Source organism: Podarcis melisellensis (assembly GCF_964234715.1).
Source record: "Podarcis melisellensis genome assembly, chromosome: 17".
Lineage (NCBI taxonomy): Eukaryota > Metazoa > Chordata > Lepidosauria > Squamata > Lacertidae > Podarcis > Podarcis melisellensis.
In genome coordinates, this window is record NC_138534.1 from 487,999 (window position 1) to 513,385 (window position 25,387).

Consider the following 25,387-nt stretch of genomic DNA (forward strand, 5'->3'; position numbering starts at 1 on the left):
CTTAGGGTATCAATGCAGTCCAACAGACAAAGAAGACTGAGGTAGAAGACTTGAACTTTCATGCACATCTAACCCAAGGAACCATCTGTAACCCTAGAGGCCTCCTAACAGAACTGACCAAGAGCAGGTTGCACTACACCAAGGATGGGGAACCTAAGGTCCCCTAGGCAGGAGTTGGAAGCCCAGCTCCCATCGGCCTTAGCCGGCACAACTCATGCTTGGAATGATGGGGAGAAGAGTGTGATTGCATTCATGACATGCTTGATGGCTTCCCATGGGCTGGCCAATGTGAGAAAAGAATCCTGAACTGGATTGGACTTTGTTCCCACAGAGGTCAGCTATGTATTGAGGACTACAAGCTCCCCATTCCTGGACTACACAATCAGTGCATCACGGCTATTGATACCTATAGGAACAGGGGAGCACCTTGTCCAGGCATGGAAGGCTTACTGGGTGACCTTGAGCCAGTTGCCATTTCTCAGTCTACACGCCTTCACAGAGCTGTCGTGGGGATAAAATTGGATGGGATGACCACATATGCCACCTCACGCTCCTTGAAGAAAAGATGGGACATAAAATGTTTTGGTTTTTTTTAAAAAAGGAAGGGTCTCTCCCTCCAAAAACGCACTTAAACATGCATAAAATATGGGAGCATATGCAGGTCACTGCAATCAGTTCACTTCTAAAATGCTACCTCTGCTACCAGAACCAAAACTATTTGGATCAGTACCTCAGCACTTGGGTCTACATAAATCCCTTTCTTGAAATCAAAGTCGGTCAAATCCCGTGATCCTCCCAGTAACCTCAGGAGCTCCACTCTACTGCGGATTTTCTCTCCTCTGGGGCTATGAGGGGGGAAAGAGAGAAGCCACTGTTAGATGTGTAAAAAAGCAGCACAGTGAAAGTAGGAGTGAGCTGGGATGTTTGCATAACACAGTGCACAAGGGACTCTCTGATCTCAACAAAGGGATGTGGATCAGGTAAGATTTCAAGTGTTGCCCAATGCAAGGGAGATTTCTCACTGTATTTGAAACTTTTTGGATGTGCACACCACTGACACGGAAGCTAAGAATCCTATTGTGTTGTTATGTACTGCGGTTGTGCTCTACTTAAATCCTAGAACAATGGAGGCCTTGTGGATGGGTGGTTTCTGTGTCCAGGAAATAGACCCTGCACATGTTCCAGATGGGGTTGCACTCTCTCTGAAGGAGAAACTCAATAGTCGGGGTATCCTCTTTGATTCAGCCCTGTCACTAGAGTTCCCAGTGACCTTTGAGTAGCAATGCTTTCTATCAGCTCCAGCTGGTCCACAAGCTGCAACCATTCCTGGATCCTGGCAGCTTGACCACAGTGGCCTATGCAATGGGCTTGGTAACTGCAACACACTTTATGGGAAGCTACCTTTGCAGCTGACCCAGAAGCTGCAGCAGAATGCAGCAGCCAGTCTGCCCATAGGAGCAGATTAGTTGCAACACGTCAACTCCTCTGCTGAGCTGAACTGGTTGCCCAGTTGCTACTGGGCCAGGTTAACTCACAAAGTCCAAAACAACTTGTGCCCAAAAGACCTTAAGGACTGCCTGACCCCTTATGTTCTGTTGGTTTCTGCTTTCTTCACTGTGCAGCAAAATGCTTGTCAGAAGACAATTGTTTACATTCCACAGTCAGAGTTACTGTTGGGTTCCCACGGGAAATGGGAGACTGGATGTGACGTACACTGGTTTCCTGTTTTTCACTGTTCTCTCGGTGTTCTTTGTTTCCGAGAGGGGTTGCTTCTCTGCTCTCACAGAGGCAGGATGCATGTTTGTATTCTCTCAGCATAGAGTGTAAATAAAGTTAAGAATGTAGCACATACTGCTTATCCTTCTGCTGTGTGGACTACTCTGCTTGGGCTCAAGATAAGACGAGCCTGTATCAGCTTCAGATGGGCCGAAGCTGGTCAAAATCTCACATGTTCCACCTCCATTACTGAGATCCTCTGATGGAGCTACTACCCACACCTGAGGTTGAGTCAGCCTTTCCTGGGTCCTGAGTTTTCAGTGCAGCAGGTCCTGCACTGTAGGATTCCCTGCCAGCAGAGCTTCCGGCAAGAATTGCCAACCTTGTGATTGGCAAGCCCAAGAGGCTCGGTGGTTTAAACTACAACACCACTTGTGTCCCTCCAGTGAGGGGTGAGCTCCCATTGCTGTCCCAGCTCCTGCCAACCTAGCAGTTCGAAAACATGCCAGTGCAAGTAGATAAATAGGTGCCAATGCAGCAGGAAGGTAAACGGCGTTTCTGTACGTTCTGGCACTCGTCACGGTGCCCCATTGCGCCAGAAGCGGTCTAGTCATTTTGGCCACTTGGCCCAGAAAGCTGTCTGTGAACAAATGCCAGCTCCCTCGGCCCAAAAAGCAAGATGAGCGCTGTACCCCATCATCGCCTTTGACTGGACTTAACTGTCCAGGGGTTCTTTACCTTTATTTGACAAGAATCATTATTGCATTCATTTAGACATATCCTTAAAATAGTGTTATTCAGACAAGTCTTTGCCATGTGAATTTCTTACCAAACAGCCTTTGCCGATGCCTTTATTGCTCTTATTGGAATTGTGTCCACGGCCTTGTAAGTAAAAAGTCAAGAGAAAGAAGTGCATCTTTTGAGAACGAGCAGAAGCAAGACTGACTGAAGAGAGATTTAAGAATATTTCTCAAGCCTTTGAACTGTCATGAAACCCAAGGTGCTTCTTTCCTTCAGTGGTTGTAAGAGAGGCACTGACTGCTGGCTGCCTAGGGAATAGGACCTGAAGGGAGGGATAGGCAACATGTGCCCTCCAGGTGGTCATGGACTCCAACTCCCATCAGCCCCTGGAAGCATGTACAATGGTCAGGAATGATGAGAGTTGTAATCAAGCAACATCTGGAGGGACCTCTTCCTACAACCCTTACACTCTTTTCCAGATGTGATCCCAAATGGCATTACCTTGTGTAATAGGTATCTGACTGTCCAGGTCTTGTTCCATTTTTGCGCAAGACTTCACGACGCTGCCAGCCGGGCCCTAGAGCGGGGCAATCCACCCAGCCCTCTGTCATGTTGTTGTTGGATATACCGCAGGGCAAGAACTGAAACAGCAAGAGAGTAATGGAAGGGTCATAGCTATGGGTTATTGGTTATTGTTCTTAAAATAACCAAAAACATACACACGGTCATGCAAGGAAGCACACAAGAAAGAGCAAACTTGAAAGAGATGCTTCCATATATGGTTCCCCCCTCATTTGCAGCCGCTATAAGTAAGATATAATTTGACATCCTAAGAACCCCAACTGGTATTCCTTTAAGGTAGCAATGGTTCTAGGCCTTCCTTAGGACTATGCAAGATGCACAGACATATTGGTGAAGTCTCAAAAGTCTGAGGAAGGAGCAGCTCCAGGGGACAGAGAGAAGCAACTCTGTGTCTCTCCCATCATGGCTGCTACACTTGCCCAAACAGTCCATACCAGGGGCTGAAGGAAACCCTCCAGTCTCTCTATCGGGCTTTTTGAACTATCTGAAGCAGGCCAGGACACGCTTCTCACCGGCCCTTGCTGAGAGATGCCCTTGGACGTTAACAATATCTCTTTGCTGGTCTGCATGGAGAATAGAGAGGGATGGGAGAGTGCATGTAGAAACTAGCCTCCTGTACAAAGGTAAATTGTACATCCATTGCTCTTCCCATGTTTGTTTCTTCCCCCCCCCCCGCTATGTGGCCTGCAGGAGGAAATGCAGCCCTTCGACTGAAAAGGTCACCCCCCCCACCCCTGAAGGAGCTTTTTCCTTCCATCTATTCCAAGACCTTTTAAAAACTGAAACGTACCAGAAGTTGTGACCATGAAAGCAGAGTGTTTACAACAGCTCAATTCCGCATACTACAGCTTCTTTGGGACAGAACACATGCCCCACAAAAGATAGATGGCAGAGAAACAGCTTTAAATCTGTGTTCTCTTTACTTAAGTAAACATTAGGTTCTATTTCTGATCTTGCAAGTTTCGCCCAAGATTTCTACATTTGAAATCTATTACTTAGATTTACAAGTTTTAAAGAAGGGAGGGAAACAGAAGAAGCTGAATTCTGGATAAATAGCAGAGCTGAATAGGACTAGACAATACAAATTTAAAAACAGTTTAAAAAATAACAAAACAATACAACAAACAGATGTGGAGTGTTGTTCACGTAACCAAGGACAAACCACAACAGATGAGCAAATGCTGTAATATAGGTGACACTGGAATGAGAACTGAGAAGCAGGAGGGCGCCCATAGTCCTTACCCACAGTATTAGATGTAACGAGCTGATATCAAAATTCCACAAATTTATCTGAGTCAATTTCCCATCTTGTCAAGTTAGTTTTTTGACTAGCTCATCTTAATACACTGTTTATTCTGAAGTGGAGACAGCTGTGAAACAATCACAGAGAGGCAGAGAGCAAAGGAGGCACACACCTTTGCACGGGGCTTGAGGAGGTCAGACCACCATCCAGGGCTGAATTCAGGTGCTATGCAAAGGCTTTATCCCTTTCTCTGTACAATTCAGAGACAGGCTGAAATACGCAGTCTCTCGCTGGTCATTGCAACCATGCGGCTGATTCCAGATGCTCTTGACAGGCAAAACACTGCAAAAGACCCAAAGCTGCACCCTTCTAGCTAGCTGGGATAGATGCAAAGGCAGGCAGAATATTCTCCAACAGCAAGCCCCACATACAGACAGGGCTGTGTTGACTCTACCGCCCGGGTGACAGGATGTGGGAAGATCTATAGTCTGTGTATTATTCCTAACTACACAGAGAAGATCACGCACTGAGAACAGAACTAGCTTGCCCAAGGACAGGCAAGCCTTGTGGTGGAAGGAAACTCTCTTGCTAAAATGACCATTTCTATAAGAATGCAAGGAGATAAGCACCATTACATCACATTTCAACACAGCAAGGTCAACCATAATTGGGCTTATTTTGTTAATCTTGGCCCTTTCCTCCTTCCCACTGATACAGACTGAGACGAATTCATATGCATACTTGTGAGTATGGCCTCCCAGAGAGATCTTAACTTTTAAAATTCATCTGCACCCTATTTGGCAGTTATAGGTGAGGGGATCAGGGCCAAATCTTCCTCCAAGAATGCTTAGTGACAGATCAAGATGCTGTGTGGAGCTTTTTAGTTTGGGAGGTGGACTGGTCAATATGAATGCCATCGCCCCACTCCTGGTAAGACAAACAAAGTCGGGGGGGGGGGTGTTATCCATGTATCTTTACCAAGCTTCTTTCACACTTTGTAGAGAGGTTCAGACTAACTACAGTGGTACCTCGGGTTACAAACACCTCGGTTTACAAGCACTTCGGGTTACAGACTCCGCTAACCCAGAAGTAGTACCTCGGGTTAAGAACTTTGCTTCAGGATGAGAACAGAAATCGCACAAATGGCAGCGCGGCGGCAGCGGGAGGCCCCATTAGCTAAAGTGGTACCTCAGGTTAAGAACAGTTTCATATATATATATATATATATATATATATATATATATATATATATATATAATATTTATTACTTTTAAACCTTACAAAAAAGAAAAAAGGAAAGAAAAGAGAAAAGAAAAAAGAAAGAAAACACAATACAATATAATATATAAACAATACACAACACAGCATTAACACAATAAACTAAACAAAACAAAGCAAAAACAATTTAAAACACACATTATACCATTTCAATATCATATCTTACATTCCCTTGTTTCAACGACTTCCTCACACCTCCCTTTTTGTATTCCACTTCTATTAAATGTTTCAGTAATTCCTTTCCATCTTCCTTTATTTTCTGTCATAATTGTCTTAACATATTTTAACCTTATTTTCCCTTTAATACTCCAATGATCTATTTGTACTTAATTCCTTCTAACATTTCTACTAAAGCCGTGTAACTTCATTCCAACATTTTTCTAACACTCATTAATTTTGCAATATTTCTATAAATAGTTTTTAAACTTTTTCCAGTCTTCTTCCACCGTCTCTTCTCCCTGGTCTCGGATTCTGCCAGTCGTTTCCGCCAATTCCATATAGTCCATCAACCTGGTAATCTTCCGTCCGTGCACTTTACTTTGTCTTCTACTGATCTTATTCTTATTTTCCTTCCTTTGATGCTGAAGAGTAGATCTCGGGGAAACTCCCACCTAGCGATGTTTTTATTCCTTCTCGACAGGGCAACCAAATCTCCGCAGTTAAAACTAAGATCCAAAATATATTTCAGGACGTGTTTCAGGATTCCTCCAAATCTGAAGGCCCCCACGACTCCAATCTCCTCCTGACCCAAGTCCAGGTCCCAAAAATCAGCAAATCCCTGTGTGAGGGGATCTATCAAACTTTCCCTCTCCAGTCCAGGCAGGGCTCCAATCCTCAAAATCTGACTTTCTCTAAATTCAATCATGGAAGGCATCAACTTATGGTCATCAAATTGCATCTGTAAGGCTGGGGCTCTCTCCCTCTCCACTTGTGTTACTTTAGGTTCAACGGCAACAACTTTCTCCCTCGCCTTCTCCACAGTTTGCCATGTCAAAGTAGATTCCTGTATCGATTCCTGAATAGTTAATAGTTTCTGTATTGATGTTCACTTTTTGTCCCAAATTGTTCACTTTTTGTCCCAAATTATCGATTTTGGTAGTTATCACATCCATCTTCTTGTGGAGCTGTTCCAGTGAGTCATTTATCTTACATAATGCAACCACTATATATATATATATATATATATATATATATATATATATATATATATATATATATATATATATATATATATATATATGCTTTCGTAGATTTTCACGGGTACAGGAATGCAGGTTTTGGTGTCCTCGGGTGTCTTCCCGTGTAAAAGTTGGGGTGTCTAGGCGACGTTTCGACGAGGTCTCACTCGTCATCTTCAGGCTGGTGCTTTCGGCTTCTTGTTACTGGAACAGAGCAGGATCTCAGTGTTTGAGTTCCTATAAATACTGTTGAGGGGGTGTGGTGTATAGCCTCCAATGTTCTGGGCAGAGAGGAAGTTCCCAGGCTAGTGTGCCTTTTCTTCTTTTGTTCCTTAATTACTTGAGGGATATCTTGAGTGATTTCTTGAGTGATATCCTGAGTACCACTTAGGTGGGTCATTAGGTGTGGATTAGTTGCTAAAGTCTTTGTGTCTTGACCTCTTGAACTTTGTGAAGAGTTTTTCTGAGAAGATGGCTGTACTGCACTTAGTTGTGCTCTGGCTTGGCTTCGTGTATAGGGGCGAGCTGTGGTTTTGTGGCCTGTGTCAGCCAGATCTGTGTAGGGATTGCAGGGGGGTGCAGCATCCGGAGGTGCCACCATGGTTTGGCTACTGGATGGTGTCTGTAATTTATCTGTGGAGAGGGTCTGGGTTTGGGTCTGGTGTGGTTGATTGGTGATGGCGTTCTGTGTGCCTCTGGATCTGGTGTCAGTTTTTGTGGGGAGGGCTAATTTCCAGATGTCTGGCAAGCGGGATGTGTCGTCACGCTTGTTCATGTTGTGAGGGTGTTTCTCTATCTCGATGGCTTCCATGATTATTCTCTTGTGGTGATGTTCCATGTTAAAGAGCAATTTGGAATCTGCAAAATTAATTTCGTGTCCTGTTTCTTTCATGTGTTGGAAAAGAGAATACAATTCACTATGGAAATAGAAGCCAACAACCAACTTCCCTTCCTTGACGTCCTAATCTACAAAAAACCTGATGGCTCCCTAGGACACACTATCTACCGGAAAAAAACACACACCAACCGCTACTTACATGCACAATCACACCACCACCCTGCACAAATAAACTCCGTAGCCAAGACTCTCATCTCCAGAACCAAACGCCTGGCTGACAAAGACCACTTGACAACTGAGTTACAGAATCTCTCAAATGTGTTAATTGCCAATGGATACCAGCAAAACAGGGTTACGAAGCTAATCCAAAAAGAAACACCCCCCAAAAACCAAGACACAGAAGAAAACAATGGCATGGCCCTCCTTCCTTATATCAAGGGCACTACAGATAAAATTAGCAAAATCCTCCATAAACACAATATCAAAACAGCCTTTTGCACCAACCAAAAAATAGCCAATATCCTCAGAAACCCCAAGGATAAAATCCAGTTGGAAAACCAAGGGGTCTATGAAATACCCTGCAAAGTCTGCCCAGCCACGTACATTGGACAAACAAACAGACGAATAAATGCACGTATCGCAGAACACAAGAATGCCGTCAAAAAAGAAGAAAAAACTTCCTCTCTTTTCCAACACATGAAAGAAACAGGACACGAAATTAATTTTGCAGATTCCAAATTGCTCTTTAACATGGAACATCACCACAAGAGAATAATCATGGAAGCCATCGAGATAGAGAAACACCCTCACAACATGAACAAGCGTGACGACACATCCCGCTTGCCAGACATCTGGAAATTAGCCCTCCCCACAAAAACTGACACCAGATCCAGAGGCACACAGAACGCCATCACCAATCAACCACACCAGACCCAAACCCAGACCCTCTCCACAGATAAATTACAGACACCATCCAGTAGCCAAACCATGGTGGCACCTCCGGATGCTGCACCCCCCTGCAATCCCTACACAGATCTGGCTGACACAGGCCACAAAACCACAGCTCGCCCCTATACACGAAGCCAAGCCAGAGCACAACTAAGTGCAGTACAGCCATCTTCTCAGAAAAACTCTTCACAAAGTTCAAGAGGTCAAGACACAAAGACTTTAGCAACTAATCCACACCTAATGACCCACCTAAGTGGTACTCAGGATATCACTCAAGAAATCACTCAAGATATCCCTCAAGTAATTAAGGAACAAAAGAAGAAAAGGCACACTAGCCTGGGAACTTCCTCTCTGCCCAGAACATTGGAGGCTATACACCACACCCCCTCAACAGTATTTATAGGAACTCAAACACTGAGATCCTGCTCTGTTCCAGTAACAAGAAGCCGAAAGCACCAGCCTGAAGATGACGAGTGAGACCTCGTCGAAACGTCGCCTAGACACCCCAACTTTTACACGGGAAGACACCCGAGGACACCAAAACCTGCATATATATATATATATATATATATATATATATATATATATATATATAAATTACTTTTAAACCTTACAAAAAAGAAGAAAAAGAAAAAAAGAAGAAGAAAAAAGAAGCAAAAGAAAGAAAATACAATACAATACAATATATAAACAATACACAACGCAACATTAACACATTAGACTAAACAAAACAAAGCAAAAACAATTTAAAAACATACATCATACCATTTCAATGCCCTATCTTTCATTCCCTCGTTTCATCAACCTCCTCTCACCTCCCTTTTTGTATTCCACTTCTGTTAATTGTTTCAGAAATTCCTTTCCATCTTTCTCTATTTTCTGTCATATAATTTTCTTAACTTATTTTAACCTTATTTTGCATTAATACTATAATACTTATTTGTGCTTAACTCCTTATAACATTTCTACTAAAGCCATATAATTTCATTCCAATATTTTTCTAACACTCATTAATTTTACAGTATTTCTATAAATAAACTTTAAACTTTTTCCAATCTTCTTCCACCGTCTCTTCTCCCTGGTCTCAGATTCTGCCAGTCCTTTCCGTCAATTCCATATAGTCCATCAACCTGGTGATCTTCTGTCCGAGGCTCTTAATTCTTTTCCAAGTCCCTTCTGCAGATCTTCTTCATATTTATACATGCACTTTACTTTGTCTTCTGCTGATCTTGTTCTTAATTTCCTTTCTTTGATGCTGGAGAGTAGATCTCAGAGAAGCTCTGACTTAGCAATGTTTTTATTCCTTCTCAACAGGTCAGCCAAATCTCCGTAGTTAAAACTAAAATCCAAAAGATATTTCAGGACGTGTTTCAAAATCCCTCCAAATCTGGAGGTCCCCACAACTGCAATCTCCTCCTGACCCAAGTCCAGGTCCCAAAGGTCAGTACATCCCTGCATGGGGGGATCTATCCAACTTTCCTTCTCCAGTCTAAGCAGGGCTCCAATCCTCAAAATCTGACTTTCTCTAAATTCAGTCATAGAAGGCAACAACTTATATTCATCAAATTGCCTCTGTAAGGCTGGGGCTCTCTCCCTCTCCACTTGTATTACTTTAGGTTCAACAACAACAACTTTCTCCCTCGCCTTCTCCACAGTTTGCCATGTCAAAGTAGATTCCTATATCGATTCCTGAATAGTTTCTGTATAGATGTTCACTTTTTGTCCCAAATTAGTCACTTTTTGTCCCAAGTTATCAATTTTGATAGTCATCACATCCGTCTTCTTATGGAGCTGTTCCAATGAATCACTTATCTTGCATAATGCAATCACTAAGGCTTCTTCTGTCGACATTCTTACCGATCCAAGGTCAATCCCTGGTTCTCACGGTTTTTTATCTTGCAGCTGGAGATTCCCCCAGCTCAACTCTTGTAACAGTTTCAAAGGCTCCCTCTAGAGGGAAACAATTTCTATTTGTATCAATCCTTTTAAGCACGGTTCAAGCGATAAAATTAGTTTCAATTTTTAGTTACTTTTACTCCTTTTTAAACGCAGAAGGAAACAATGGAAACAATGTATTTCTCTTATTTAACTATCTGTCAACAAACGTTTTATTCACAGTCAATGAACTTTTCCAAAACGTCAGACTTACTAGCAGCCCCTTTCCAGGTTCAGAGCGGTGGTAATTTAACTTTCTTCACTCTCTCTCCTGCAGGCTTACGCAGTCCAAAATTTCCCCCCTCTTCTCCTGCCTCCAAGGGGGGTTTAATGATTTTAGCCGATTGAAGTTTAACCCTTTACAGAGGACTTTCCAAGACTTTAGCTTGCAGCCTCTTTGCTTCAGTCTATTTAGAAAAGGGGAAGGCGGACTTCCTGTTTGAGACCTCCCCATTTCGGTGCCAAATTAAGACGTTTAAAAATCCAATTTTCCGTTCTACTCATGGGTAGTTTTTTTAAGATCAAATTGTCCACAGGAAAAAGTCAGCGCTCTCCAGTAACAGCAATGCGGCTTCACTCCGTGAAAGAAGCAGTCAATTCGAAGCACCACGCCACTCACCCCACGTCGCTCCGGATCCCCGAAACGGGGTTTCCCCGCGAGTAGGGGAGGCGCAAAAGGTGCCAGCCGAATCCCACGTTCATAGGCTTCTCCCGCCTATGATTTTTAGTGGGTCCCCGCCTTCGCCGTGGCGGCCAGACCCTGATTTCCACAAAGCAAATTCCTCCCGATCAGAGGAATTCAGCCATTGCTGGAGGCGCCAACCCGGAAGTTCCCATAATGCAACCACTAAGGCTTCTTCTGTCGACATTCTTAACGAGTTCAAGGTCAGTCCCAGATTCTCACAGCTTTTTATCTTGCAGCTGGAAATTCCCCCAGCTCAACTCCTATAACAGTTTCAAAGGCTTGTTTCTATTTGTATTGGTCCTTTTAAACACAGTTCAAACAATAAATTTAGTTTCAATTTTCAGTTACTTTTACTTCTTTTTAAGCGCAGACGGAGACAATGGAAACAATATATTTCTCTTATTTAACTAGCTGTCAGTGAACGTTCTAATCACGGTCAATAAGCATTCTAAAGCACGTCAGTCCTGCTGGCAGCCCGTTTCCAGGATCGGAGCGGTGGTATTTTAATTCTGTTCGCTCTCTCCTGCAGGTATATTTCCACCCAATTCCTCCCAATCAGAGGAATTCCGCCATTACCGGAGGCGCTAACCTGGAAGCCTGGTTAAGAACAGTTTCAGGTTAAGAACGGACCTCCAAAACGAATTAAGTTCGTAACCAGAGGTACCACTGTACTGTACTGCATAGCACTCTGAGGGGAGCTGTCCTTGAAGACAGCCCAAAAAGTATCGCTCATGCAAATATTGTTGCTGTTCACCTCCTGACAAGACAGGAAGGAGGAGGCATGTTTTATGGACTGTACACAAGCAACCAGCGTAGCCAAGTAAAATCGAATGTGCTGCTTCTGAGCCATATAAAGAGCGACAAAGCCTAGGTTTGGTATATATCAAGGAGGATTTCTCCTCAATGCAAAGCCTTCATCAGTTGACATCTGCAGCAGAAGCACAATTATTTTAACCATTTCTTTCTTTCTTTCTTTCTTTCTTTCTTTCTTTTGCATCAACTTTTGCCTATAAGGATGCAATCCTATGGTTCTTGGAAGAGTGCCCCATGAGCAAATGGACAGAGCCGCTTCTCCTAAATCAGGCTTCCTCAATCTCAGCCCTCCAGATGTTTTGAGAATACAATTCCCATCATCCCTGACCACTGGTCCTGCTAGCTAGGGATCATGGGAGTTGTAAGCCAAAAACATATGGAGGGCTGAGGTTGAGGAAGCCTGCCCAAAATGATAGAGCTGGTCTACTTACTTTTGAGACCAATGGGAGGCAAGATCTGGAAGAAAAAACCAACAGTCAATGGAAGGAGACATGAAAAGCTGGGGGGAAGTAGCTGTCCCCACCTTCTACTTTGTCAGCATAAGACTGCCAGGACTTTGGACTTGATGGATTTGATGGTTCCTCCACTTTGGATTCTTCCTCCCCTGCCCTCTTTGAATTACTCTGCCCATTTGGTTGGTGAAAAGGGCACTCAAAAAGTTAATACAATAATGTCCCTCTGTTGCACAACACAAGAATGGCAGGAATTCAGGGAAGCTCTCTGAGCTACAGCCTTAGTACATGAAGTTCATCACATGAAGATATATGCCTCAGCCCTTCCTTGCAGCTTTTTAGAATGAAAGATATAAAAGCTTTTTCTTTATTCCAGCATTTGCTTGGACCCTGAATACACCTCTCTAACGATGAGAGTCCAAGCCTTATTTTAAGCACGTGTCTCAGTTGAGCCTTGCACCATGGTACATTTTAATTAAAGGCTTCCACATTTAAGGAATCTGTTTAATTAAAGCAGAGTTGAGCAGCTCGGCAGCTGTATCCATGACTGAGTAGTCCGATTTAGGATCCACTCTGCTCACCCGAAGCCCTAAACATAGGCAAAAAAAATGAGAGGCACAAATACAAGATGGGTGACACCTGGCTTGAGAGCAGTACATGTGAAAAGGATCTAGGAGTCTTGGTTGACCACAAACTTGACATGAGGCAACAGTGTGACGCGGCAGCTAAAAAAGCCAATGCAATTCTGGGCTGCATCAATAGGAGTATAGCATCTAGATCAAGGGAAGTAATAGTGCCACTGTATTCTGCTCTGGTCAGACCTCACCTGGAGTACTGTGTCCAGTTCTGGGCACCACAGTTCAAGAAGGACACTGACAAACTGGAACGTGTCCAGAGGAGGGCAACCAAAATGGTCAAAGGCCTGGAAACGATGCCTTATGAGGAACGGCTAAGGGAGCTGGGCATGTTTAGCCTGGAGAAGAGGAGGTTAAGGGGTGATATGATAGCCATGGTCAAATATATAAAAGGATGTCACATAGAGGAGGGAGAAAGGTTGTTTTCTGCTGCTCCAGAGAAGCGGACACGGAGCAATGGATCCAAACTACAAGAAAGAAGATTCCACCTAAACATTAGGAAGAACTTCCTGACAGTAAGAGCTGTTTCGACAGTGGAATTTGCTGCCAAGGAGTGTGGTGGAGTCTCCTTCTTTGGAGGTCTTTAAGCAGAGGCTTGACAACCATATGTCAGGAGTGCTCTGATGGTGTTTCCTGCTTGGCAGGGGGTTGGACTCGATGGCCCTTGTGGTCTCTTCCAACTCTATGATTCTATTATTCTAGTCTGCCTCCCTTTTTCCCTGACTGGATTACCACGCCCAGGGGGGTCACCACCCAGCAGTTGTAAAAGACAATTGAACTTTGGAGCATGGAATATACAGATTTTGTTGGATAACACAGATAATGAGTGTCCAAAACGCAGAACTGCCATCATTGCAAGAGAGCTGTGGTGTTTTAAGATCGATATTGCAGCATTTCAAAAAACTCAAAGAGCAGGAGAGGGACAATTGAAGGAAGAAAAAGGAGGCTACTCTTTCTTCTGGAAAGGTCTACCTGAACAAGAACGTTGAATACATGGAGTAGGCTTTGCCATCAAAAACAATCTTGAGAAGCTCTTGTAAGAAGTCCCTACCGGCATTAATGAGCGGCTTTCAACCCTTTGAATAAAACTTCCCCAAACCCAACAGGCTACTATTCTAAGTGCTTATGCACCAACACTGGATGCCGAGGAAGACATTAAAGAAAATTTCTACTCTCAGCTGAAGACAAATCTAAAAAAATGTAGTATAAACACCGACAACTGGGAAACACTAGCCTACGAGCACTCCAATTGGAGAACAGCCTTTACCAAAGGTGTCATGGGTTTTGAAGGCCCTTCAACTCAGGACGAAACAGAGAAATTGCAAGTATAATCAAACTACTATATATTTTTCAATTGGGCCCCAGTTTAAGTATTGTACAGTGGTGCCCCGCAAGACGAACGCCTCGCAAGATGAAAAACCCGCTAGACGAAAGGGTTTTCCGTTTTGGAGGCGCTTCGCAAAACAAATTTCCCTATGGGGTTGCTTCGCAAGACGAAAAAAATCTTGCATCCCCCCGCGTTTTTTTTTCACTTTTTTCGCCCTTTTCTTAAGCCGCTAAGCCGCTTATCAGCTGTTCCGCTGATAAGCCGCTTAACAGCTGATCGCTGGAAGCCGCTTGACAGCTGTAGCGCTAATCCGCTAAGCTGTCAATGGGCTTGCTTCGCAAGACGAAAAAACCGCTAGACGAAGAGAATCGCGGAACGAATTCTTTTCGTCTAGCGAGGCACCACTGTAGCATTTTTTGTTAAATTGCAAGATGTTAAATTGCAAACACTGTATTTTGTCTCAGGTTCCTGGGCAGTTGTCATGTTTATTGGTAAAACATGTTTTTGCCATGGCCTTGCTTTGAAGAAACGGAGTTGAGCTTGCCGCTCGCTGCTGCTGCTTCGGAAGAAGCAACGGCGGTGGCGGTGGGGGGCTCCGCTCCACACCACCCATACCCAGCCTATTATAAGGTGACCCCTGACTTTTTAACCTCTTTTCCGGGGTTAAAAAGTCACCTTATATGCCAGAATCTACGGTACTTTAATGACTAATGTTACTATTGAGCAGATCTCTTTCTAGTTGAGAAGTTTGATTCACAAACCCGACCTTTTTATCTATTTTATATAATTCATTAAGTTGATAATATTGTAACTCACTCACTAACATTCCTGACAGTTCTTCAAACTTATTTAACTGAGTCTCACCACTTACAACACTTAATAAGTTTCTGTAGTCTCATTTTTTTTAATGCTTTTTATTGACATTTTCCAAAAAACAAAATAAAACAATCTTTACAACCATTCTTGGTGTTATCTTATTTACATTGCGTAAAACAAGCCTTGACTTCCTACCTTCCCAGTTGCAGTTTTCTTAATATACATCTTCTCTTACAGTTTCTTCTACATTTCTATACGTGTCACAAGAATTATATTAACCCTGCTGTAGTTCTTAAACTTCTACAGTTAATTCCTATATATGTTACAAATTTACCCCATTCTTCTACAAACTTTGCCCCTTTTGGTGTCAGATTTTATATGTCATTTTCGCTAATTCTGTATATTCGAAAAATTTAGCCTGCCATTCGATTACTGTTGGGATCTCCGATGACTTCCATTTTTGGGCTACAAGAACCCTAGCTGCTACCATGGCATATTGGAATAATTTATGATCCTCCTTTTTTATTTCGTCCCCTATTATCCCTAATAAGAATGCCTCCGGGGTTTTTTGGAAATGTGTACCTAAGGAGTTTCTTAAGTTCATTATATATTAGATCCCCCCCCCCCAAAAAAAATCATTTCATCACATACCCACCACATATGATAGAGATCCTTACGTTTAAATTTCCAACAGGCTTTGTTAACCATTTTGACCAGGGTTATCTACCACCAGTACATCATTTTTTCCAGGTTTTCCCTTAAAGTGGAACACGCTGTCAATTTCATCGTTTGTTCCATAAATTTACCCATTTATCATACTCTATGTTATAACCAAAATCGATTGCCCACTTTACCATCACTTCTTTTATTAACTCAAGGATGTGTTTCTGTAGTCTCTTAACAACTTCAGAACAATTAACCCAACATTCTAGTTCCACCAGCTTAAAGTTATAACTCTGCATGATTAGACCACAAGCAGCTATCACAGGAAGTCACTTGGTTCAATGCAGAGGAGGGCAGTTCTTTTATTTGTGAACCAGATTTCCAATTTAGTTCTGAAGCTTTGGCTCTCCAAACATTGGCTCTCCCCGTAGTTTCATAAGTGGGAGAGGGAACAAGAGTTCCATTCCTTTTCCCCAAACTCACGGATCACCCACTAACCTGCCCCTTGCTTCTTCTGTGGCAAAAGCTTTTTAGACAAGATTGGTTTCCAGAATGACACAAATATATAAATAATAATAAATTTTTATTTGTACCTCCTCCCTCCCCGGCCAGAGCTGGGCTCAGGGCGGCTAACATCATAAAACTAACAAAGTATCCAAAGAACATAAAAACAGGCGATCAATTAATTAAAATACATCTTAAAATTAGTTCGGAGTAAATTAAGATCTGGACAGGTGGCAGTCCACGCGTAAAATTGAGAGTGGTTAATATTCTCCAAGGGACGCGGGTGGCGCTGTGGGTAAATCCTCAGTGCCTAGGACTTGCCGATCGCATGGTCGGCGGTTCGAATCCCCGCGGCGGGGTGAGCTCCCGTCTTCAGTCCCAGCTCCTGCCCACCTAGCAGTTCGAAAGCACTTTTAAGTGCAAGTAGATAAATAGGTACCGCTTTATAGCAGGATGGTAAACGGTGTTTCCGTGTGCTGCGCTGGTGCAGGCTCGCCAGAGCAGCTTCGCCACGGTGCTGGCCCCCGGCCTCTTAAGTGAGATGGGCGCACAACCCTAGAGTTGGACACGACTGGCCCGTACGGGCAGGGGTACCTTTACCTTTAATATTCTCCAGGGCCAACTGTTATCACTGGTCTTGTAAAGGACCTGTGAGCAGGCTAGGAGGCCTCTTTAATGCTTGTTCTTATACAGAAAGAAAAGACTCGGACTGAACACCGACCAAATGCCTGGCGGAATTTATTATCATGATTGTGCAAGCTAATTATGCTTCATACTTAATGAAATCAACTCACATTTGAACAACATTATATACCTGTTGTTAGGTATCATGATGCACACTAACTGAGTTATCTTAAAACATTAACACTGAAACAAAGTCAGGAGCATAGTAACTGCACTTGCCCAAATGTCATTCAAGTAAACCGCTCATAAACAGACTGGGCAGATCACCGGGTTGTTAAGTTTGCATTCCTGTGTCCAAGAGGAAATGCTACCTTTTCCCAATGACAATTTTACATACTTCCAGCTGTGAACTACACCAAACCAATAGTTAGGCAGCTCCAAAGCACTCTCATTCAAATAAGCTCAGCAGACACATCAAGTTTCTATAAAATGAGACTTCTGAAATCCCATGCAAGCCTGATTTTTCTGACACTACCGCTATGTTAACCATTTTACCCTAACCCTAACCCCTAAACCCTATACCTAACCCTAACCATTTTACTCTGCTTCCAAGCACACAGTCCTAATCCCCCCTTGAGGCACAAAGCCAGGGGACCTCCTATCTCAACAGCTTGCAAACATAACAGAAAGTGCTAGGCAGTAACTGCCATGTTCCAGAGGTTAAGGAACACAGGACTGGCCAAGATCTTTGGTTAGACCAGCCTTCTCTGACCTGGTGCTCACCAGGTATTTTCGACTGTAACTCCAATTAGCCCTAACCGCCGGCCATGATGGCAGGGGTTGATGAGAACTGGAGCCCAGCAACATCTAGAGGGCATCACATGTGGGATGAGAGAGTTCTGCCAAATGTTCTTTTCTTTTTTAACTGCAGAAGTATGCTCTTCGACACAGGGCTCTGGACAAAGCAAAACCTGTTTTGGAAATGAGCTGATGATCATACAAGCAGCCAAAATACCCTTTGAGGGAAGGAGGATGACATCAATGATACTTTCAACAATGGCACATTGCTTGTCACCTTTCACTGCTTATGTCTCCCACTTGCTAGAATTCAAGCAGCAATACAAGGCACTATTTGCTTGCTGCAGCTTTCACTATGCTGAGCAGATGTTGTCATGTGACTCACACTCTACTGAAGAAAGCCATGTCTGCAAACATTAAAAACCAACTGAGAAGACCAAACTATGGCCAAATAGTAGAGGCAGAATTTGCTTTCCTTGCAGATGACCTTTTATTTAAACCAACAAAGGAATTCCTACTTCACGTCAAACAAATTGGCAAACAAGATGCTTCAATTGTCATTAACATTTCTGGTGGTCACTCGTTATCTGTTTGTTTAGCCATAGGTTTTTTTACATCAAGGCATACATAAACAATTTAATTGACATGGCTTCCTCCAAAATAACCATGAATTATGAAACAATGGTGTAGGGAGAAGGGGTTTGAATTTGTTAAGTACTGGGGGATATTCTGGGACACCACGGACCTGAGCAAGAGGGATGCAGTCAACTTGAACTCGATTGTTGACAATTAACATTAAAAAGGTGGAAGAGCAGCTTTTAAACTGATTACAGGAGGAGCCAAGAGGAGCCGAAGAAAATCTAGTTCAGAACAATCACTCTCTAGGATGAAAATGGAGAAACTGAATGAAAATTTAAATGTGGGAGGCATGGAACTAGACACTGTGAGTGCAGCCTGTGCAGGGGCAGAGATGCCAAAGAACTGCAGGCCAAAACACAAGAAGAGAAACATTGTACATTCATACCTCGGGATAAATACGCTTCAGGTTGAGCGCTTTCGGGCTGCGCTCCACGGCAACCCGGAAGTAACGGAACGGAATTCCCCAAAGGGAATTCTCCTCCGCAGAAACACTGTGGATGATGATACTGGGCCCTAAGAGTAACTTGGTGCTAGGAAAATGCTACCATCCTCCTGTTCAAGGAGTTCTTGAGATGATGAATGAAATGAAGGAAACAATCAAAAGAGGGAATGGTGAAACAATGGGTAACTTCAACTACCATCATATAGACTGGTGACATATGCGTTTCAGTCATGACAAAGAGGAAAAATTTCTGATTACAGTGGTACCTCGGGTTAAGTACTTAATTCGTTCCAGAGGTCCGTTCTTAACCTGAAACTGTTCTTAACCTGAAGCACCACTTTAGTTAATGGGGCCTCCCGCTGCCACCGCGCACCCGGAGCACAATTTCTGTTCTCACCCTGAAACAAAGTTCTTAACCCGAGGTACTATTTCTGGGTTAGCGGAGTCTGTAACCTGAAGCGTATGTAACCCAAGGTACCGCTGTACTCCAAATGAATATGCCCTAGAACACAGCTGGTCATGGATTTACCCTGGATTTATCTTAAGTGGTGCCACAGTGCCCAAGATGAAAGTGTTGCTAAAACAGTTGGAAGCAGTGGTCATAGTGCTATTAAATTGAATATACTATGTAAATGACCAACTGCCAAGAAAATAAACCTGATAACATGTGACTTCAGAAAGGAAACTAAAAAAATTAAAATGAGGGGCCTGGTAAAAAGTAAGTTGAAAGGCAATGTCAAGGGCATCAAATCACACCAAAACACTTGGACATTATTTAAAAACACAGCTGAAGGTTATACTATTAGAGGCAGGAAGGATTCCTTCAAAATTGGAATTCTTGTCTAAATGAGATCTTTGTGGACTTCCAAAGGTATCTGGCTGGGAAAGCAGGATGCTGGATCATTAGCCTGATCCAGTAAGCTGTTCTTATGGATCTTAATGTTATTTTAACTGGAGATGCCATGAACTGAACTTGGTACTCCAGGCACACACAACACGTTGATCGTGATCGACTAGTGGATCGTGGGATTGTTTCTTGTCAATTGCAGTGCAGGGCCTTTCTCTGCAGCCTCGGATGCAGTGGCAGTAGCTGCCGCCGCTGCCAGTCTCCATGGCGATGCAAGCCTGAGCAGCACCGCAAGCCTGAGCGGTGCCAAGCCGGCTTGCCTTCCTGCCTCTGTGCTGCACTCTTGGGGGTTAGAGTGCTGGGGTGAGGGGGACGTGGCGCCCTGAGGGCGGGGGGGTGTATCTGTGTGCCGACTTGCTATCCTTCCCGCTGCCCTTTGAGCGCTGGTGGGGGGGGGGTTACTACCAGCCCTGAGGGTCTGGGTGTGTGCAGGGTGTGTGTGTTCCTGCCAGGTACTAACTTAGGGGCAAGGGGCATAACATGATTGGACTCCTACTGGTCGAGGCTCTGACTTCCCCCTGGCTGGGGATCTGGGGAGCGCCTCTCCTTCCCTGCTAGAGAGAGGAAGGCAGTCTTGATTTCTGCCGCTCACGTTGATGTGTTTAGGGAGGGAGAGAACTAGCTCCTCAGAGAGAGAACTTTTGCCTCCCTTTTGTCCCCCTCCCTTAAACTCCCCCCCTCCTCATGTCCAGTTAGCCACCTCCTTCCACACATGCACCCCACGTGCATATGACACACAAGACAGACCAGTTTGGCCCTGAGGGGGTCTAAAATAAACACACCAAGTACACACATGTTAAGGGGCAGGCGGGGAGAGTATGTTTAAGTTGAAGGATGACAACGGGAGCGTGTGATAGTTCACTGCCAGTTTTTTATACTGGTTAGTGGATCAGAGCCTACTAGTGGATCAGCATGCTCCAACACAAAGCAGGACAACAGCCAGCAAGTTCCTCCAGCCTTCCATTCCAATTTCTATTACCATATTGTTTGTTATGCCAGAATCCAAAACTTAAGGACCCAGAAAATGCCAAACAACTCCTTTTGCTTAAATAAGCCTTCACTCTTGAGCTAGGAGCAGGAAGCTGCTTTATACCCAGACAGTCCGTTGGTCCATCTAGCTCAGTGGTCCAACACTGGCTGGCAGCAACTCTCTGGGGTATCTCCTACCTGGAGAGAACAGAGGACTTTACCAGGAAATTTTTTGCAGGCAGAGCCTGGGTTCTATTGCGGAGCTGCAGCCCTTCAATATGAAGATTCAGCCCACCCGAAACTTTATCGTGCACCCCCTCTCTCACTACCAAGAGGCCGGCCATGATGCAGTTCTTCACCCAGCAGATCAGGCTCTTCGGAGCCCCCACCATGGCAGAGAAGGCGCTGTGTCCAAAGGGGAGGCCTCGCAAAGAGACCAAGAAGGGGACCCCGCCCGCCCCCAGCTCCGCACAGGAGAGCCGCCCCCGGCAGGCCTGGCCTCTCCAGCCCCCGAAGCACACAGAGGAAGCACCGCGGCCTCTCCCTCAGGAGCCGCCCCGCTCGCCCGGTGGCCGGCGGAGCCTCGACTCGCCTGGGGGGCTTCCTCCTCTCCCGCAGCCCCGGGAGCGGGCGCAGAGGCGGCGCCAGGCCGCCGGGTTTCGCCTCGACCGCGTGGTCCGCCTCCAGCCCCGCTCACTCACCAGCGGCGAAGGGAACCGGGCCCGCCGGGCCTCGGAGGTGCTCTGCCGCCCTCTGCGCCGCCGCCGCCTCCTCACCGGCAGCCGAGAGCAGGAGGCGCACGCGCGGACCCGCCCCCACGACGTCAGCGACGCCTCAAAGATGACCTGGAAGAGGAAGGCCTTCCCGGGCGCTGGGCGCACGCGCGATATCCGGGGGTGCGCAACCCCCCACGTGACAGAATCTTGGAAGGGACTTCAAGGCTCATCTAGTCCAAACTCCTGTAATGCACAAATCTCAGCTGGAGCATCCATGACACGTGGCCATCCAACTCTGTTTAAAGCCCTCCAAGGAAGGAGAGTCCCCCACCTCTCTTGGGAGCATGTTCCACTGGCAAACAGCTCTTACTGTCAGAAAGTTTTCCCAAATGTTTAGTCAGAATCTCCTTTCTTGTAACTCGAAGCCATTGCCTCAAGTCCTACCCACAAAAGCAGGAGACAACAAGCATGCTCCCTCTTCCATGTGATAGCCCTTACAATATTTGAAGATGGCTATCATATCTCCTCTCAGTCTCCTTTTCCAGGCAAAACACACCCAGCTCCTTCAACCGTTCCTCATCAGTTTTAGTCTGCAGACCCTTGATCATCTTGGTTGCCCTCCTCTGCACACGTTCCAGCTTGTCAACATTCTTCTTAAATTATGGTGCCCAGAATTGGACACAGTATTCCAGGTGTTGTCTGACCGAGGCAGAATAGAGTGGTACTATTGCTTCCCTTGATCTGGACACTATACTTTTGTTGATGCAACCTAGAACAGCGTTAGTTTTTTTTGCTGCTGTATCATGATAAGCTAGTGGCCCACAAAGACCCCTAGATCCTTTTCACATGTACTGCTAGTAAGTCAGGTGAACCCCCCCCCCCCAAATCCTATTATTTGTGCAGCTGGTTCTTCCTGCCTAGGTGCAGAAACTGACATTTGTCCCTATTACCATTCATTTTGTTAGCTTGCGCCCAATTCTCCAATCTGTTAAGTTTATTTTGAATTCTGATTCTGTTTTCTGCGGCATTAGCTACCCCTCCCAGTTTGGTGTCATCTGCGAATTTGATGAGCATCCCCCCAATTCCATCATCCAAGTCATTAATAGAGATGTTGAACAACAACGGGCCCAGGACAGAACCCTGCAGCACCCCACTGGTCACTTTTTTCCATGATAAGCAACCGTTAATGAGTACTCTTTGGGTTCGGTCAATCAAGCAACTACAAATTGGTAATAAACAGCAGGGGGTGGATTTCTTCCAGGAAAAAAGACAGAGAGATAGAAAGTGTAGTGTGATGCAGAGCCAAAACACGTCTGCTTGGGAGCAAGTCTCTGAGTCCCATAGCCCCTTCCTGTGAACAAGGATTGTAGTACAGTGGTACCTCTGGATGCGAACGGGATCCATTCTGGAGCCCCATTCGCATCCAGGGCAGAATGCAACCTGCGTCTGCACGTGTCGTGATTCGCTGCTTCCATGCATGCGCATGACGTCATTTTGAGCGTCTGCGCATGGGCGAGCGTCGAAACCCAGATGTAACGCATTTCGTTACTTCCAGGTTGCCGCGGAGCGCAACCCGAAGCTACTTCAACCCGAGGTATGACTGTAGTCTCAGCTTTGTAGGGAAGACAGGAGCACAGTCACCAGGAAATGAGACTCCAGAGTTTCTGCATGCAAGTTTTTAGTTCTGGGGTTTGGGCTGAGCCTCCTTAAAGTGGAAAAGGCCTAACTGAGATCTGTTGCACAGCTGAGCACCTTGACTCACTAGCAGCGAATTCTCCAACAAGCAACATTTTTTGCTTACTGAAACAGAAAAAGTAACAGCAAGCAATTGGGGAAACCAATCAGAGGCTGCAACCTCTTCTGTTGTTTATATACAGTTGATGTAGTAATGGGGTGTTAGGGGAGGGGTAGTACCTCTAGGGGGACACATTGTGCTCGTTCAGGGGTAGTTTGCCCGTTTTTGGTCCCCCTATCTTGCACTCAGCTCTGACTTGCAGCTCAAGAAGCTGTCAGTATGCAGCAGCAGCCACACCCCTGGTTTAACTGCCAGCTAAACCAGGGGAGGGTAGCCGATGGGTCTCAAACCCTCAGTGATTTAGGGACTTTCCTTGCATGTGAAGCGAGACTCTGGCAGATTGAGCAGACAAGACCAAGAGTGGGTCCAATGGCCAAGAAAGTGGTTTCTGGATGTGCTGTAAAGGGAAGTGGGGCAGGTGAGGTTCCTCCACCTGGAAAAGTAGCCCATCTAGGAGAAGGAAAACTCTGATCCTAAAACTCTACTGCCTTACAGGATATCTTCAGGAGAAGAAAAGGCTAAGAAGTAAACTCTACAAAAATCTGGAGCAGAGTCCCTAAAATGGTTGGATGGCACCTTGAACACTTCCTTCCAGCAACTCCTGCAGCCATGTTGGTGCCAAACATTTTGCTCTGCTTTCCTTTGGACATCAGTGAGGCCAAGAGGGCAGTTGTATCATCTGGGCAGCTCAGGACCTCCACACACACACTGCCCAGACTTGCAACCTCAGGAGTACTGCTAATGCAGTGGTTTGACTTCATCCCCGGAGGCATATCTCTTGAGACAGACGGATGGCAACAATTCCATGAACGTAGATTAATTCTTTTTACCAATTAGGTACAACATTTTAAGCTATTTTCCCAAGTAGTAAGATATGCTGTGGTCTAAACCTAGGGCTTGCCAATCAGAAGGTTGGCGGTTTGAATCCCTGCTATGGGGTGAGCTCCCGTTGCTCGGTCCCTGCTCCTGCCAACCTAGCAGTTCGAAAACACGTTAAGTGCAAGTAGATAAAAGGTACCGCTTCAGCGGGAAGGTAAATGACGTTTCCATGCACTGCTCTGGTTCACCAGAAATGGCTTTGTCATGCTGGCCACATGACCTGGAAGCTGTCTGCGGACAAACGCCAGCTCCCTCGGTCAGTAAAGCAAGATGAGTGCTACAACCCTAGAGTCATCCGCGACTGGACCTAATGGTCAGGGGTCCCTTTACCTTTACAGTTTTGTCACATCACTTATTAAAGAGACATTTAGATGCATATTGCTTCCATTCCTGCCTCTCCTCCCAAAGCTCTGGTGTCTGGGCAGCCCAGGAGCTCCGTAATAAACATTGATTGATTGATTGATTGATGCAAGCCCAGGACCTCCATACACACTGCCCAGGCTTGGGCCCCAGGGAGGTCACTTCAGTGCTGTTAATGAAGCAGTTTGACTTCACCACTGAAGGCATACTCCATTGTCTCTCAACAGACGGATGCCAGCAGTATACATAAACGTATGCTATCTACAGGTTTTATCATCAAAAGCTGGTAGGAGAATGATCTGTCATTTTATTTCTAAGAAGAAATAGGGAACAGAGTTAGCAAAAGCCTTTGAATGTCATCAGGCATGGAGAGTTTGGAAAACAACAAAAAGGTATCACCAACACATGGCTGTGGCATCTAAACACAAAGACCCAGTGAAGGTACCTCCTACCACAGATAGCAAAGGTAACCAGTGTGATGCCCTTTTTACGTTGTTGGACTACAACTCCATCATCCTTGACCATGCTTGCTGGCTTTTCTCTACTTTCAGGTTAATACAAGTTAAGTTTGTGCCCTTGTGCTTTTTAGGGCTTTCTTTCAGCTGCTTGTGGTTGGATGGGAAGACAGCAAAAGCAGGGAAGTGAAGACATGGACAGGCTTCACAAAATGAGAACTATAGGTGGATTTATCTGGCACTCTAGCAGTGATGAGGTAAACGAGGTTGGTAGACAACTTGTTCCTGTCACCTCTTGCACAGATAACAAAAGAAGTGGAGGTTGCAGAACTAGAAGAGATCTGGGTTACCAGGAAGGACAGAGAAAGACAGGGAAACAGCAGCAGCAAATAAAACAGTAATTCACACTTTCAAGACATCCTGCCTAATTAACACACACTCACAGAACA

At 44.9% G+C, this 25,387-nt stretch overlaps 1 protein-coding gene across 14 annotated transcripts in view; it reads right to left on the bottom strand.

Annotated features, from left to right (window-relative positions):
- Positions 1–21,522, bottom strand: part of LOC309360591 (methyl-CpG-binding domain protein 1-like) — a 142,988-nt gene extending 121,466 nt beyond the window's left edge. For 5 of the 14 annotated variants that reach the window (XM_081895204.1, XM_081895194.1, XM_081895205.1 and 2 more), the window contains exons 1-3: positions 20,744–20,908; positions 2,959–3,098; positions 731–845 (exon numbers count right to left, since the gene is read on the bottom strand). In XM_081895204.1, the coding sequence (XP_081751330.1) occupies positions 731–845; positions 2,959–3,098; positions 20,744–20,746 (258 nt within the window). In that variant the 5' untranslated portion in view covers positions 20,747–20,908. Of the gene's footprint in view, positions 1–730; positions 846–2,958; positions 3,099–4,454; positions 5,054–12,388; positions 12,409–20,743; positions 20,924–21,434 lie in introns of those variants that run through there. The other 9 variants (XR_014164226.1, XM_081895196.1, XM_081895197.1 and 6 more) reach the window with 8 other exon arrangements.
- Positions 21,523–25,387: the final 3,865 nt, after the last annotated feature.